A 14,367-nucleotide genomic window follows, 5' to 3' on the forward strand; every position below is an offset into this window, starting at 1 on the left:
CTCACTTGACCCCTTCCTCCCTTCTCTCTCACTGTGTGTGTGTGTGTGTGTGTGTCTGTGTTTTTCTGTCTATGTCTCTGTGACTCTGTGTGTGTGTGTGTGTGTGTGTGTGTGTGTGTGTGTGTAGGTGAAGTGTGACCAATACTGGCCAACCAGAGGGACAGAGACCTATGGCCTGATCCAGGTTACTCTGCTGGACACTGTAGAGCTGGCTACATACTCTGTCAGGACCTTCGCTCTCTACAAGGTGTGTGTGTGTGCGTGTTGTCATGGCGGGATGCCTCACAGAGGTGGTCATTCTAGACATCTCATTTGACCAGTACATAGATCAGGCCTGACAGGCTGTTTATCCGTCAGCCATCTGCAGGACCTTCTAACAGCCTTTTAGGAGACAGACACGTTACACGTCCTATCTTCACGGGGGGTTTCTGATCAAATATTTAACGTGTGTGTGTCTGTGTGTGCGTGTGCGTGTGCGTGTGTGTGTGTGTGTGTGCGGGTGCGTGTGCGTGTGTGTGTCTGTCATCCTCTTCCCGACCCTCTGCCGTCCTCCAGAGCGGTTCCAGTGAGAAGCGTGAGGTTCGTCACTTCCAGTTCACGGCCTGGCCAGACCACGGGGTGCCCGAACACCCCACCCCCTTCCTGGCCTTTCTACGCCGGGTCAAGGCCTGCAACCCTCCAGAGGCCGGGCCCATGGTCGTACACTGCAGGTGTGTGTGTGTAAGGTCTAACTATACTCATGGGGACCAAATGTCCCCAGGTATAGTATAGTAAAACCGGAAAACACTGGACTCATTGGGACCTTTTGCCGGTCCCCATGAGGCAGAAGTCAATTTCTGGCTCAGGGTTTTGGTTTAGGGTCAAATTTAGAATTTGTTTTATAGTTAGAACTGGGGTTTCTTTAAGGTCCAGGCGTTGTTGGTTAGGTTTAGGGTTAAGGTTAGGCATTACATCCAGGTAAGTTTTAGGCATAAATTTTACTTTATTGAGGTTAAGGTTATGGTTAGGTTAAGATTAGGGTTAGGTTAAGGTTAGGGTTAGGCAATTTCTATTTTCTGGTCCCCATGAGGATAGCCATACAAACTTGTGTGTGTGTGAGCGTTCACGCATGCTGATGGATGTGTCACATAAAGATATTGTCTTTTGTAAATGACAGTCTCTGCCCACACTGTGCTATTATTTAAATGTCTTCACTGACCAGGTTTATCACTAACATCAGCCAGCTGTCAGAAATTATAGAGTCCGTTTACAGAGCCAGATTAGCATGCCGTCGGGTGACACACTCGTTTGTCCTGCATCGATGCCCCCCCGGGAATGGTTCTGCGCACGTAATGCTCAAACCACATCTGTCTGGCTACAGGTTTTCTCCTCAGGACAGTGTTTGTATGTGAGAGTGTAGCTGCTGTCTGGCTACAGGCTCTCTCCACAGGACAGTGTTTGTATGTTAGAGTGTAGCTGCTGTCCGCCTGCAGAATAACAACTCACCGACAGCTAGAGACACCCACAAGCCTCATGGTTTCCATTGGACTTTCTAAGCGTCACACGCCAGTGCGAATGTTGGGCCCCGGAAGGTTCCGTCGGCTGTGCTTCAGTAACTCCGTCGTTATGAGGTCGGCCGGGCCGGCTCGCACCCCCGGAACCAAACTGACGGGGAACCATTGACTTCCTGGAAGACGGGTCTCTGTGGAACCAAACTGACAGTAGAACAGTCACTCGGCAGTCCGTGTGTGTCTGTGTGTGCGTGTGTGTGCGTGGGCATGTGTGTGTGTGCGTGTGTGTGTGTGTGGATCAGAGAAAGACTGAGAGGGAAACCTGCCAGTAAGATGGAGTGTAATGGGATTATTGGTGAATTAAATTAGCTTCTTTCTTTAATCATTCAGTCTCTCTCTCCTGAGATCTGGGTTTAGACTGGAAACAGGAGTGTGTGTGTGTGTGTGTGTGTGTGTGTGTGTGTGTGTGTGGGTTTTAGTAAAAAGGCCCTCCAATCCATTTCTCTGTGATTCCTGGGTATTTGGGGAGCTGAATAAAGTCTCTTTCTTTTTTCTGCATTCATGGATTACACCAAAATCTGGCCACATACTCACCAGCTAAACGTTTCAGAAAAAGAGGAAATTGTTTACAGCCTCTTGCTGATCAATCCAAATCTAACTGACATGTCATTGTCTCGATCCCGTCTAGAAAATCCCAGAAATGTTGGTGATTATTGTACACATTAAATACATGCAATAAGACATTTAAACAGTTAAGTTGCCCGCACCTTTTGTTATTAATAGTTCTGTTAAATTTTACCCATTGTGTTAACTTTTCTTGACTATGTACATTTTCTGATAGTAGGCTTACCGTTCATGTTATGCTCCCTCCCTCCTTAGCGCTGGAGTTGGCCGGACTGGCTGTTTCATTGTGATTGATGCCATGGTGGAACGAATCAAACACGAGAAGACGGTCGACATCTATGGTCACGTGACCCTTATGAGGTAAACTGACATTCATATTCTGTTCTGCACCTGTAAAGACTGAACAGGAAGCTGGGAAAATTTATTCCTAAAGGGGCTGGCTCACCTCATGCCCCGCCCCTCAGGCGAGAGGGGCGGAGTAAGCAGTGACGGCAGTGTTCATAGACCAAAACCAGCTGTTCCCTCTTTCGCGTAATAATGTCAGATGTTCTGAAGGAACCGTAAGCTTCCTCGGCAGATGTTCTTGTGAGAGCGGGGAGGGCGGCCGGTTGGCGGTAAATGACTTGTGCGGAACCACGTTAATAAAGACCCACCAACCTTTCCTGCAGCTGTGACCTCCGATTTTAATGAATGTGTTAAAGATGCTGTGAGGCAAGCGTTTGTTTAGAAGAGACAAAAAATATATACTGTACATCCAAATGGAACAGGAAGGAATCCAATTAGCCTCTGTTGAACGAATCCAGGTCCCAGAGAAACTACATGGTACAGACGGAAGACCAGTATGCCTTCATTCACGATGCGCTGCTGGAGGCCGTCGCCTGTGGCAACACAGAGGTTCCAGCGAGGAAGCTTTACGCCTACATCCAGAGACTGACACAGATAGAACCCGCGGAGAACGTCACTGGCATGGAACTGGAGTTCAAGGTTCGTTCTGAAGGTTCTGTTTTTAGATGTCTATTCCATGAGTTTGACAGACCTGTTCTAAAGGTTCTAGAGGTCTGTGGTTCTGCTCTTGGAACACGGAAAGGTTGTGTTCCAGGGTTCTCAGTGTTCTATTGATTTGTGGCTTCCTCTGTCTATAATTCTTTCTAAAATTATTTTACATACACCAGTCAGACCTTGTGTGAGTCTGTGTACGTAGACGTGTGTGTGAGTTTGTGTGTGTAGACGTGTGTGTGAGTTTGTGTGTGAGTTTGTGTGTGTAGACGTGTGTGTGAGTTTGTGAGTGGAGACAATGTGGTTCTCCTCTCTTCTCTTTTCTTCATTCCTCTCCTCTCTTCTTTTCCACGGTTCCTTCCTCCTCTCGTGAATTCTAACAACCCCCATGTGGTCTCCCGACCCTCCACAGAGGCTGGCCAGTGCCAAGGCCCACACATCCCGGTTCGTCAGTGCCAACCTGCCGTGCAACAAGTTCAAGAACCGCCTGGTCAACATCATGCCGTACGAGACCACCAGGGTGTGCTTGCAGCCAATCAGAGGGGTGGAGGGGTCGGACTACATCAACGCCAGCTTCATAGATGGATACAGGTGAGGAGGAGAGGGAGGAGTTTGTTTGTAGGGCTGGCCAATCAGAAGGGACCCTTGAGGCATTAGCAGTGGTTGTGATGTCATTCTGTGACAAATCTATGCCCTTTTCAGCTAACGTGAATCAATCTAGCCAGCTTATCTACGCCTGGTTGTAAACATTGCCCAATGAGTGAACAGGAAGGAGGACTCTGTTATTCCCTCTCGCTCAGATGTACGATAATGCCCCAAGTTTAAAGTGGTTGTCCAGCAAATTATTGACATTATCGTGCAACATCCGGGTGACAAGAAATGATGGCACTAAGCACTATGAATAACAGTTGAATTTAATTACCACACTAACTGACCTTCAGGGTGGCAAAGTCTCAGGGAGAATCAGCGGGGATTTCCAGTAAATACGCTACAGATGTGGCATCTGTTTGGCGAAAGACTGCCCCCATGCATCAACATCCTCAACTTCTTCTCACAGAGACTGTCCTTAAAGGGGTCTTCAGTAAACACGGTCCAGTGATGGTAACTTCCAGTATTCCACTGGATTTATAGGGTTCTGCCTGGTGCCAGAGAATGTTTAGCTGGTTGTTGGACTGAATGCTTTTGTTTTTAACTGTGACTTTGAAAATGGTGAAAGAACTGTAAAAACATCCAGCATATTACATTCATGCCTGCTATTATTCAAACAGAAATAGAGACCACTTATTAGAATTTTATTACAGACATCATTTTTGTTCAAAGCTGGCACACTGTCATTATTGGCTTCCAGACTGTTAAAAAGTAGTGCCATTGACTGTTCCCGCTGTCTTACTCCGTGCACCGATTAAGGAGTGGGGCTTGATAGACAAGGAACATTTTACAAAGGACGTTCCTGTCTTATCTTAAAAGCTTCAGCGACTCTGCTCATTGTAGCGGTAACCCTGACTTTCTGGAGTTTCCGTTGTTGCTATGAGGAGTAACTGGATCCACCAGCCTCAGTAGCTGTCCTCCTGTTAATGAAGCGTGCTTCTGTTTGACAGCAGAAGACAGTCCGTTACTAATGTACTGGCAACTGTGTCATTTCCCCTCAGGGGGTGTGGCCTTCCTTAAAAGAGCATGTGCACGTGCCAATTCGTCGGGTTCAGTAGAGTCCTGTCTGCCCGACCAAGATGTTATTCGGGGAACTGACACGCATGGAGGATAGACCTGGTCAGGCTAACAACCGGTGTTGAGCTCGCAGGCGCCACCGTGTGGATGTAGCCTGAATTACAGCAACAACACATTCAACTCAATCAATCAAATGTATTTTATTAAGCCCTTTTTACGTCAGCGGTTTTTACAAACATCCTGAAGAAACCCCAAAGAGCAAGCAGGAACGGTTGATGCACCGTGGCTAATGCACTTAGGTTTTGTACCTAAAATATTTTCTAAAAGAAATGTAGCTATATCATGGACATTAGCTTATACAACAACGCAACCAAGTCTAAGTAGAGTCTCTTTAACTGAAACAAATGGCCATGTTTTTCCATCTGGTAATTTTCTAACATATTAGTGGATTCATCCGTGTAACTGGTGGACTGGAGTACCCATTGTTAAACAAATAATTTGAGTGTAAAGTGTTTCCCTCTCGTGATAAGACGTGGCCCTTATAATGTAGGTTAAAGGTCACAGGGTCTATTGAAACATCCTGCCCATAAATTGTGCAACTACAGGGACTTTTGGGGTCGAGGTTGCCTAGTAACGGCTCTCGGGGCAAAAGCAAGGGAAGAGCAAGAGCGGAAGGCCTTGTGGTTACAGCAGTGCACCCTGGGAGTTGGGCTCGCACACACATTCTAGTTAACTCACACAATTGAATGCATTTGGATATACACACACACATACACACGTGTCGATGTACCTACGCACACACACACACACAGACACTTAGGCTTCTGGTTAAAGCAGCGTAGACTGACACATCCACGCACACACACCCATACCTGGTAGGCTGTTTCAGTACTACGCACAAACACACATTTAAGTTAAGCCCTGACAAGGCTAATCAGTTGTTTTTCTGTCATCTCAGTTACTAATGCTAGCTCAGTTAGCTCGTTAGATGGCCAGTGAGTTGTCTGAACCAAACAGACATGGTGGCCAAATTCCAGAGCAGCACGCAGAGCCCCAACCCCAGGGCCCCTGACGTCCAGGGGGCCTCCACCGATTCAGTTATTCACTTTAACCCATTTAGTGTATAAAGATGGTATTAGTCAGGGCAAAATGTTAAGGAAATTTGTGTTAATCCGCTTAAAATTTTGAATATGTTTTGTCTTTAATCAGACACGGTTTTACAACAGCTGACAATTTGTCTTTTTTATACATCATTTTACTAGACATGGTGAGCAGTTACTGAAATATATGTTTATATATAGTTTGTTTAACAATATATGAAAAATAAAGTATACATGATCCATTCCCTAACCAGCTAAACCAAAACCCAACACATTAAATTAAAGCAGCTCAGCATTTGCATTAACAGCCAGCGGTATTATCGTGATCAGCATTATGCCACAGCACCAGGAAACAAAGAAAAACAAGGCAAACGGTGACAAGACAAAATGGTCCCTCAGTCCGAGGCAGCCGAAACAGAACGCCCCCAGCGTTGCCCAGCTCCTCCCCGCCCGCCCGTAGCTGCTTTGGGTCCACATCAGTCCGGCCGACAGAGCCAAGCCGGCGGCCCCAACTGGACCGTTCAGAGCCCACAGAGTCCTCCATGGACCCAGTGCGGACTGACACGTCAGCGCCGCCAGCAGAACTCCGCCTACTCCTACCGCTGTTACCAGGGTTACCATCTCCATGCCGAACGGCGACAACAGCGCTGCCACGAACGCCACGACAGGTGACAGGAAAGCGAACGCCATCCTCACAAGCACGGAACCGCCGAGGTGTTCCGTTCGGTCCCACCCGCTCTCCGGATTGCCATGGAGGCTCTGCTCTGGATTCGTTTGGCAATTGCGGGTAGAAACATTATCACCAGATGCACAGAGATCCAGGGCAGGAACCAAACGATCTGGCTTTGGGAGTCCTCCCTGAGATATGATTCCACAAGGGACTCGAGGTCACCTCCTCGTGCTGCTGTCAGGGTGGAAGACAGCAGGTAGCCTCCATGCGCACCGGAGATGAATCCCAGCAGCCTGCCTTCAGATCACCACATACGTGTGCGTGTGTGTGTGCGTGTGTGTGTGTGCGTGTGGTGGAAGCAAGGGCATTGGGAGAAAAGAGGAAGAGAACAGGAAATAGGTTGTTGGTTATTAGTTAACAAGTCAATGGAAATGTGTTTAACACAGTTCAGATGGCACCGTGCTACCAGACAACCAAGGTGTCTCACAGGACAACACATGGCTGTGAAGGAAATGTTAGGTCAAACGTGATGTTACCAGGTCCTGTCACCTCTGGCTTCCGGGTCTGTAGCCCTGTTAAAGCCTTCTCAATCTCAGTCACAAATCAGTGAACACCATCGAAACCTCACAGGAGTTTGGCGACCGACCAGCGGTCGGTGTTCAGCTGAATGGATGTACAGCGGCTGGATCATAGAGACACTGAGGGGGGGTTCCCAAAAAGCATCCTATACCCTATGCAGTGCACTACTTTTCACCAGTGCCCATAGGACTCCTGTCAGAAGTGGTGAACTGTGTAGGGAATAAGGGTCTGTTTGGGTCACCGTCTGAAAGGGAGCTCCAGCAGGTTGAAGTGTTGGACTGAAATTACAGTCAAGCAGGATTTTGAAACAGTAATATAGTGTGTAAAGCCCCCCAACGACGGACAATCTAAAACATCTGTTCGGCAAGACGATGGAATTAGGAATAAATCACTGTTTCTCACAGTGAGAAATTCTTCCCGCCGCGTCGCAGTAACCCTGTCCCAGAGTTTTTAAACCTTCACCATAAAAACACTAATAACACCTGTTGCCACTTGCTGCTGCCCAAACTCTGAGACTGTGTTGCAATCAGAGTACGCCTGAATATGAATGCGGCATAAAGGTGTGTTATAAAGGTTCAACTCGTTATGTGGCTGTGTGCGGCTCTTACCCTGATTGTCCAGTGTTGCCATTGCCGATACGGAGAGTAACTGGATCTACCTGCATGTGTTGCTGTCAATAAGACCTGCTTCTCTGTCTGACAGTGACAGGGATCCCACTGGAGGGAACTCTTACAGTGTCACTGCCTTGTGACAGGAATTCATTGTGGGGGAAATATGTACAGTATCTCACAGACGTGAGTACACCCCTCACATTTTTGTAAATATTTGATTTTATCTTTTCATGCGACAACACTGAAGAAATGACACTTTGCTACGATGTAAAGTAGTGATTGTGCAGCTTGTGTAACAGTGTACATTTGCTGTCCCCTCAAAATAACTCAACACACAGCCATCAATGTCTAAACCGCTGGCAACAAAAGTATGTTTGTGAGACAAATGTTGAACCACGTTCCAACCACGTTCGTTGATAAAGTTAATCCAATGTCCCAAATCACACCGAAACTATTCAACTCTCAAACCATTCATTCAATTAAAGTTAAAAGAAATGCAGTTTCCCGATGATTAAAAGCTTATTACATCCCTGCCTGTACCGTCACATGACATGGCTAGAATTATAATCAGCTGTAAAGGATCAGAAAGCCCTTAGAGAGTAGCTTGTGAGGGGCCAGCTTACCATAGAGATAAGAGTGGTGTGGTTTGGTTTAACCATATGGATGTGTGGTAACACATCCCATGAGATTGAGAGGTTAGAATGCCGTTTCTAAGTACATCACTGTCCAAAACATCAACCAGAAATTGAGAAAGTTCCCCGTCACGTGCAGTCTACATATGACAGGATGACCCACCCAACTCAGCCCAAGAGATGACCAAGAGAAGCTCCTCTAAGACACCCAGAGTAACATGACAGAATATACAGTACTGAAGCACTTAAGTCAACTGTCACAAGCCTGGCCTGCAAGGAGAAGGAAGAAGCCTGTCCTCTCAAACAATATCAAAACACGACTGATGTTTGTCAGACAGCGCCTGGGTAAAGACCCCAACTACTGGAACGTTGTCTCAAAAGAGGGGCACTGACAAGGCCGTAGGCATCCATTTGGGACTCGGCCTGAGAATGAGGTTGAGCAGGTTGTGCTGCTTCGGGAGCCTGGAATGTTCATACGTTCTGTGACACAACAGCCAACTTGTGTCATTTTTATATCTGGTAATACACACCACCATGACCGCTGGAGGTAATGCTGGGTGTCTTTCACCCACTCTCATAGCCTTTTGTTTGACTTTGAGTTCCAGAATGGTGTAGCTGCAACCGACCGTGTTGTCGTGTGCCCATTGCGGCTCTTACCGCGTCCGCCAGAAACCACAAACCGCAGCACGGTCTGTGACACAAACAACCTAAAATACACCAGCATCCACCATACACACAACGCTGATAGAAGGACAACATTCTAGTGGCCACTGAAGCTCAAATAGATTCCATTCATTTGGCACCGGAGTGTGTGAACGTTCTCTAATCTCCACCCGTGTGTGTGTGTGTGTGTGTGTGTGTGTCCCTGCCATTCAGAACATCAGCCCCAGAAACACGTTGTCTGTCGGTGTGAATCAGTGTCGCCATGTTTTTGACCATCAGCTGTTACACTGGATGGGAATGCCGGCCTCTCACTGCCAGGCCTGTTTATTGCGGGGATGCATGACCGGCTCACGTGTCGTTTTCTACCTGCAGCCGAACCACTTTGTCTCCATCGCGGTCCATGTGGAATATGACAACCCATCAAGGCATGTTGTAGGAAAGGGCAGGTACTCCCTGCTAATGGTAGTGCAATAACTTAGCTCTTGGTTCATTTATTTCCAGATGCCCAGTCACTAGTTTCAACCAACTAACCAAATCTGAAAATCAGTTAGCCATCTGAGAAGCTCTTAGGAGAACACACAGGTCAACCAGATTGGAACAGTCACTCACCATGTATTCTAGATCCCAACGAGGCAGTGAGTTCCATGTTTGCTTTATGACACAAATATCACATGATAAATGCATATACATGTTTATAGGATGTTTCTGGCATATTTCTCGCAAACCCCCTTTAAGGCATCAGTACACATTTATTTGTCTAATACAAACAGATGAGAAGCACCTACTTTTATTTACAGGAAAACAGATCTTAGCTAATAAAACATCCATCCATCCATCATCTTCCGCTTATCCGGGGCCGGGTCGCGGGGGCAGCAGTCTAAGTAGAGATGCCCAGACTTCCCTCTCCCCAGACACTTCCTCTAGCTCTTCCGGGGGGACACCGAGGCGTTCCCAGGCCAGCCGGGAGACATAGTCCCTCCAGCGTGTCCTAGGTCTTCCCCGGGGTCTCCTCCCAGTGGGACGGGACCGGAACACCCTCCCAGGAAGGCGTTCCGGAGGCATCCGAAACAGATGCCCAAGCCACCTCCGCTGACCCCTCTCAATGTGGAGGAGCAGCGGCTCTACTCTGAGATCCTCCCGGGTGACTGAGCTTCTCACCCTATCTCTAAGAGATCGCCCAGCCACCCTGCGGAGAAAGCTAATTTCAGCCACCTGTATCCGGGATCTTGTCCTTTCGGTCATGACCCAAAGCTCATGACCATAGATGAGAGTAGGAACGTAGATTGACTGGTAAATCGAGAGCTTCGCCTTGCGGCTCAGCTCTTTCTTCACCACGACAGACCGATACATCGACTGCATTACTGCTAATAAAACAACATCATAGATTTTTCTATCCCCCTCAGATGGAATCGTGTCTCGCATAAATATGTGAAACTAAAAAAAAAAAAAACTAGTAAAATAAATAAATAACTAGTAAAAACAACCATAATTAAAAGGATTCTAGTCAATCCTACTTAAGATCTACCTAACAAAGATCATAGAAAGTTAAATGATCAAAATCACATTTCTAATCTAAGAAAACAATCAATAACACAAAATTGACAAAGATCAATTAGACCTTTTGTCCCCTCTCACCCAACACCCCAATTTTCTACCCAAACCTAATCTCATTAGATTCATGTTCCAGCACATCTTCCCCAAAATGTCACTCTTGACCCATAATCCTCCTCTCTGTCTAGGCCTAATTCCAGCTGTCATACATCTGTAATTACATTGTGTCAGCGTTGTCAGGCGTTAGTGGATTGAACCCAGAGGCTTGAACTTGAATTCACCTGTTTTTTTTGTATTGTTACAGAACTCAAATGTCCCTCGCAAGTTATCTTGTTTTTTGAGTTACCTTCATCTGATCGTGGCACAGACAGTAGCCCAACCTCTTCCTTACTCAGGTTTTACTCTGGGGTTTCCCCCACTGTGTTTTTGTCAGGGGAAATTCCCTCATCGATGCCCATTCATCTGGGGTGTGTCCTCGGGCTTATGTAAGCAAGCAAGTAATTATGTGTGTGTGTCTGTGTGTGTGTGTGTGTGTGTGTAATGTCCTTGAACTTTTAAAGTGTGATTGACAGTTTTTTCCGTCTCTTCCTGTCTCTGACGCACGAAGTCTTTGAAGTGTTTAAGTAATTTAATCTTTTTCCAACAGTTTGGGATGCTTTGTTAGTCAGTTATACCAACTCCATCGTCTCATTTTGGTTTAGCGTCACTGTTCTCAACGAAACCATATTCAATGTAACTGTTGTATGTTCTTAGATGCCTTCTGCATCATCCGATCCTCTACAGGTACTTGAAGAAGGGCAAGTATTCTTCAAACACCTGTCCATGATAGTGTAGCTTCTAGCTTGGCTCGGCGCAGAGGAGATTACCCTGAGGTGATTCTGCCAGTCATGTACAGTAGCCACAAAAGCAAGGGGGTACGTTCGTTTTGAATTACATTTTGCAGCATGCACCAACAGGCTTCATATGTGAGCTGCTTGATCAGTGCACTTTCAGGGACATTTGTAATCCCCTGGTTACACAACCCGGACCATGGACCCCAGTTTGAATAGCACTGGTCTGAGGTTTCCATTGTTGACATGGAAACTAACTGGACCCACTGGCCTCTGTTATCCTCCTGTTAATGAAGCATACTTCTATAGTCAGTGAGGTACTAGTGACAGTGTTGTCACCCTGTCACAGGAAGCCACCTCAATAGAAGTGTGAGTGGTGTGGCCTCAGTAGAAGTGTTACGGGTGTGGCCTCAGTAGAAGTGTTATGGGTGTGGCCTCAGTAGAAGTGTTACGGGTGTGGCCTCAGTAGAAGTGTGAGTGGTGTGGCCTCAGTAGAAGTGTTACGGGTGTGGCCTCAGTAGAAGTGTTACGGGTGTGGCCTCAGTAGAAGTGTTACGGGTGTGGCCTCAGTAGAAGTGTTAGGGGTGTGGCCTCAGTAGAAGTGTTACGGGTGTGGCCTCAGTAGAAGTGTTAGGGGTGTGGCCTCAGTAGAAGTGTTAGGGGTGTGGCCTCACTAAAATGTGAGAGGTGTGTCCTCACTAAAATGTGAGAGGTGTGTCCTCACTAGAATGTGAGTGGTGTGGCCTCACACCTATGTCTTTCCTCACTGTCACCAAAATAGCTTACAGTCAAATTTAATGAACATGTTTTGATATTTTATGTAAAATGTCAATAAGACAATACATAGCTCCGACAATCAGACAGGTTGTAGTTTAAATTATCATGGAAAAAACCACAGCATGTTACCATGAATGTAAAGCACCCCGCTCTAATAAGACTGACAAAACCACCATCAATGAAGTGAAACACTCAGAGACCCTCTCCCAGACCAAAAGACACAGAGACCCCCCAGGGCTGCTCCTAGGATGGCCCCAACTTTCCCTGCCTTCCCATAGCCACTGCTTCCCCGTCTGACCCCGGCTGACAGAGCCACCCCTGCGGCCACCGCCGGCCCCATCATTCCCCCCACGGTCCCCCACTGACCCAGCACTGACTGGTACGTCTCTAAGGCCCCTAATGTACCCCATCCTATAACCGCCGCGGCCCCCAGCTCTACCACCCCCAAACCAAACCTGTCCTGCATCGCCGCAAAGGCCTCCGTCCCCCCGGCCGCGAACGCCACGGCCATGGGTAACGCCAGAACGCAGGCCACGCTCACAACCACCTCCGCCGAACACTTGTAGAGAGTCAGGATGTGGGAGCGTGCGATCGCCGTCTCCATAAGGAATCCAACACATCCGTTTATGAAAGGGATCCCAAGCAGGACCGTGATTCCCACCACCACCACCTCCGCGGCATATAGTTCATCATCCCAAGCCCTCCACATTCTCCTCGTTCTCCGATACGCCGCCAGCGCTGCTAGATACAGGAGTCCTCCGATCACGGGCACCGAACCGATCAGCAGCACCATTCCTGTCAGCAGAGTCAGACCGTCGACCAGCCATGAGTGCGATTCTTCCTTAGCCGTCCGTATGGATGTGACCAGCTCACACATTCCAGCCGCCGCCAGCGTGGAGGACAGCAGAACACCTCCAGGTACTCCGTAAGGAAATCCCAGCATTCCCGCTCCCACAGCTTTCCAGATGCCTGCATGTTGGGAGGAAGAAAGGTGTTATTTTGTTGGGTGGGGAAAGGTGTTATTTTTCCAGCCAGATGTGACGGTTCCACTTAAAGGAATGCCTTGAGAATACCGAAGACCACTGGAAATGTTGCATGTTGTTCTCGTCTCAAGCACCAAGTCCAGCCCATACTTTGATATAAACTGCGGTGGTGAGTTCTGTAGCTAGCACCCGTAATAAACCTGAGCGCACAATGCTAAGTAGCGTCCAGTGGTTTAAGTGTGGATGCTGTAGCATGTAGATAATATCCCCACGACATAAAAGGAGCTTACACATTTTTTTTTCTGTTTGTGGAGGACAAACATGTTCTGTTTCTATAGAGGAAGCCTAGCTTGATCTTTAGCCTCTTACAGTTCATCATCATTTTATGAACTCTGTAATAAAGGACAGTTTATCATCCAATCAATCAATCAATCAAATGTATTTATAAAGCCCTTTGTCACAAAGTGCTTTTACAGAAACACCCAGCCTTAAACAAGGAGCAAACAACAGTAGTGTTGAATTTCATTGGCTAGGAAAAACTCCCTAAGAAGGCCGAATTTTAGGAAGAAACCTAGAGAGGACCCAGCCATATCCCTATGAAATGATATACAGAGACTTGATTAATTTGGGAGCAATCTAAGCACGTGAGTGCAAGTATATTTTCAACCAGCAATTTTGACCTATTTAAACTCTTAACATTTGTTTTCTTGGCGTTTAAATTCAGTTTAAGTTGTAAAACAGACCCTTGTAGTCTCTTAAAATCTGTCTCCAGCTGCAGTAATGCCTGGTCAGCCCTCGAAGCAATAGAGTACATGACAGTGTCGTCAGCGTATAGATTAATTTTACTCTTTATTATCTCAACACAGTAATGGACCAAGTACAGAACCTTGTGGGACCCCTTTAACCACCTCCAGTGGCTCTGACTGGATGCCGTCTACTCTAACAGCCTGGCCTCTGTCCTTAAGGCCTCTGTCCTCACCAAACCAACGACAGGCATCTGTTATTGGTCCTATTGATGACTGTTTACCCAAAAGTAATACATGGTCTACAGTGTCCAAGGCTTTAGACAAATCTACAAACATGGCGGCACAGCACTTATTGTTGTCTAAGTCATTAGCAATATCATTTACAACAGGTACTGTGGTCATAGTGGTACTGTGGTTCTGTCTGAAATTCAGGAAAGAGTGTAGTTCATT

At 47.0% G+C, this 14,367-nt stretch overlaps 1 protein-coding gene across 26 annotated transcripts in view; it reads left to right on the top strand.

Annotated features, from left to right (window-relative positions):
- The window catches only part of ptprdb (protein tyrosine phosphatase receptor type Db), a 153,634-nt gene that overhangs the window by 124,069 nt on the left and 15,198 nt on the right, over positions 1–14,367 (top strand). For all 26 annotated transcript variants that reach the window (XM_029118137.2, XM_029118136.2, XM_029118141.2 and 23 more), the window contains 5 exons: positions 128–247; positions 556–710; positions 2,370–2,474; positions 2,918–3,098; positions 3,523–3,701. In XM_029118137.2, coding sequence (XP_028973970.1) covers positions 128–247; positions 556–710; positions 2,370–2,474; positions 2,918–3,098; positions 3,523–3,701 — 740 coding nt within the window. The remainder of the gene's footprint in view (positions 1–127; positions 248–555; positions 711–2,369; positions 2,475–2,917; positions 3,099–3,522; positions 3,702–14,367) is intronic.

This window comes from Esox lucius, chromosome 25 (genome assembly GCF_011004845.1).
Source record: "Esox lucius isolate fEsoLuc1 chromosome 25, fEsoLuc1.pri, whole genome shotgun sequence".
NCBI lineage: Eukaryota > Metazoa > Chordata > Actinopteri > Esociformes > Esocidae > Esox > Esox lucius.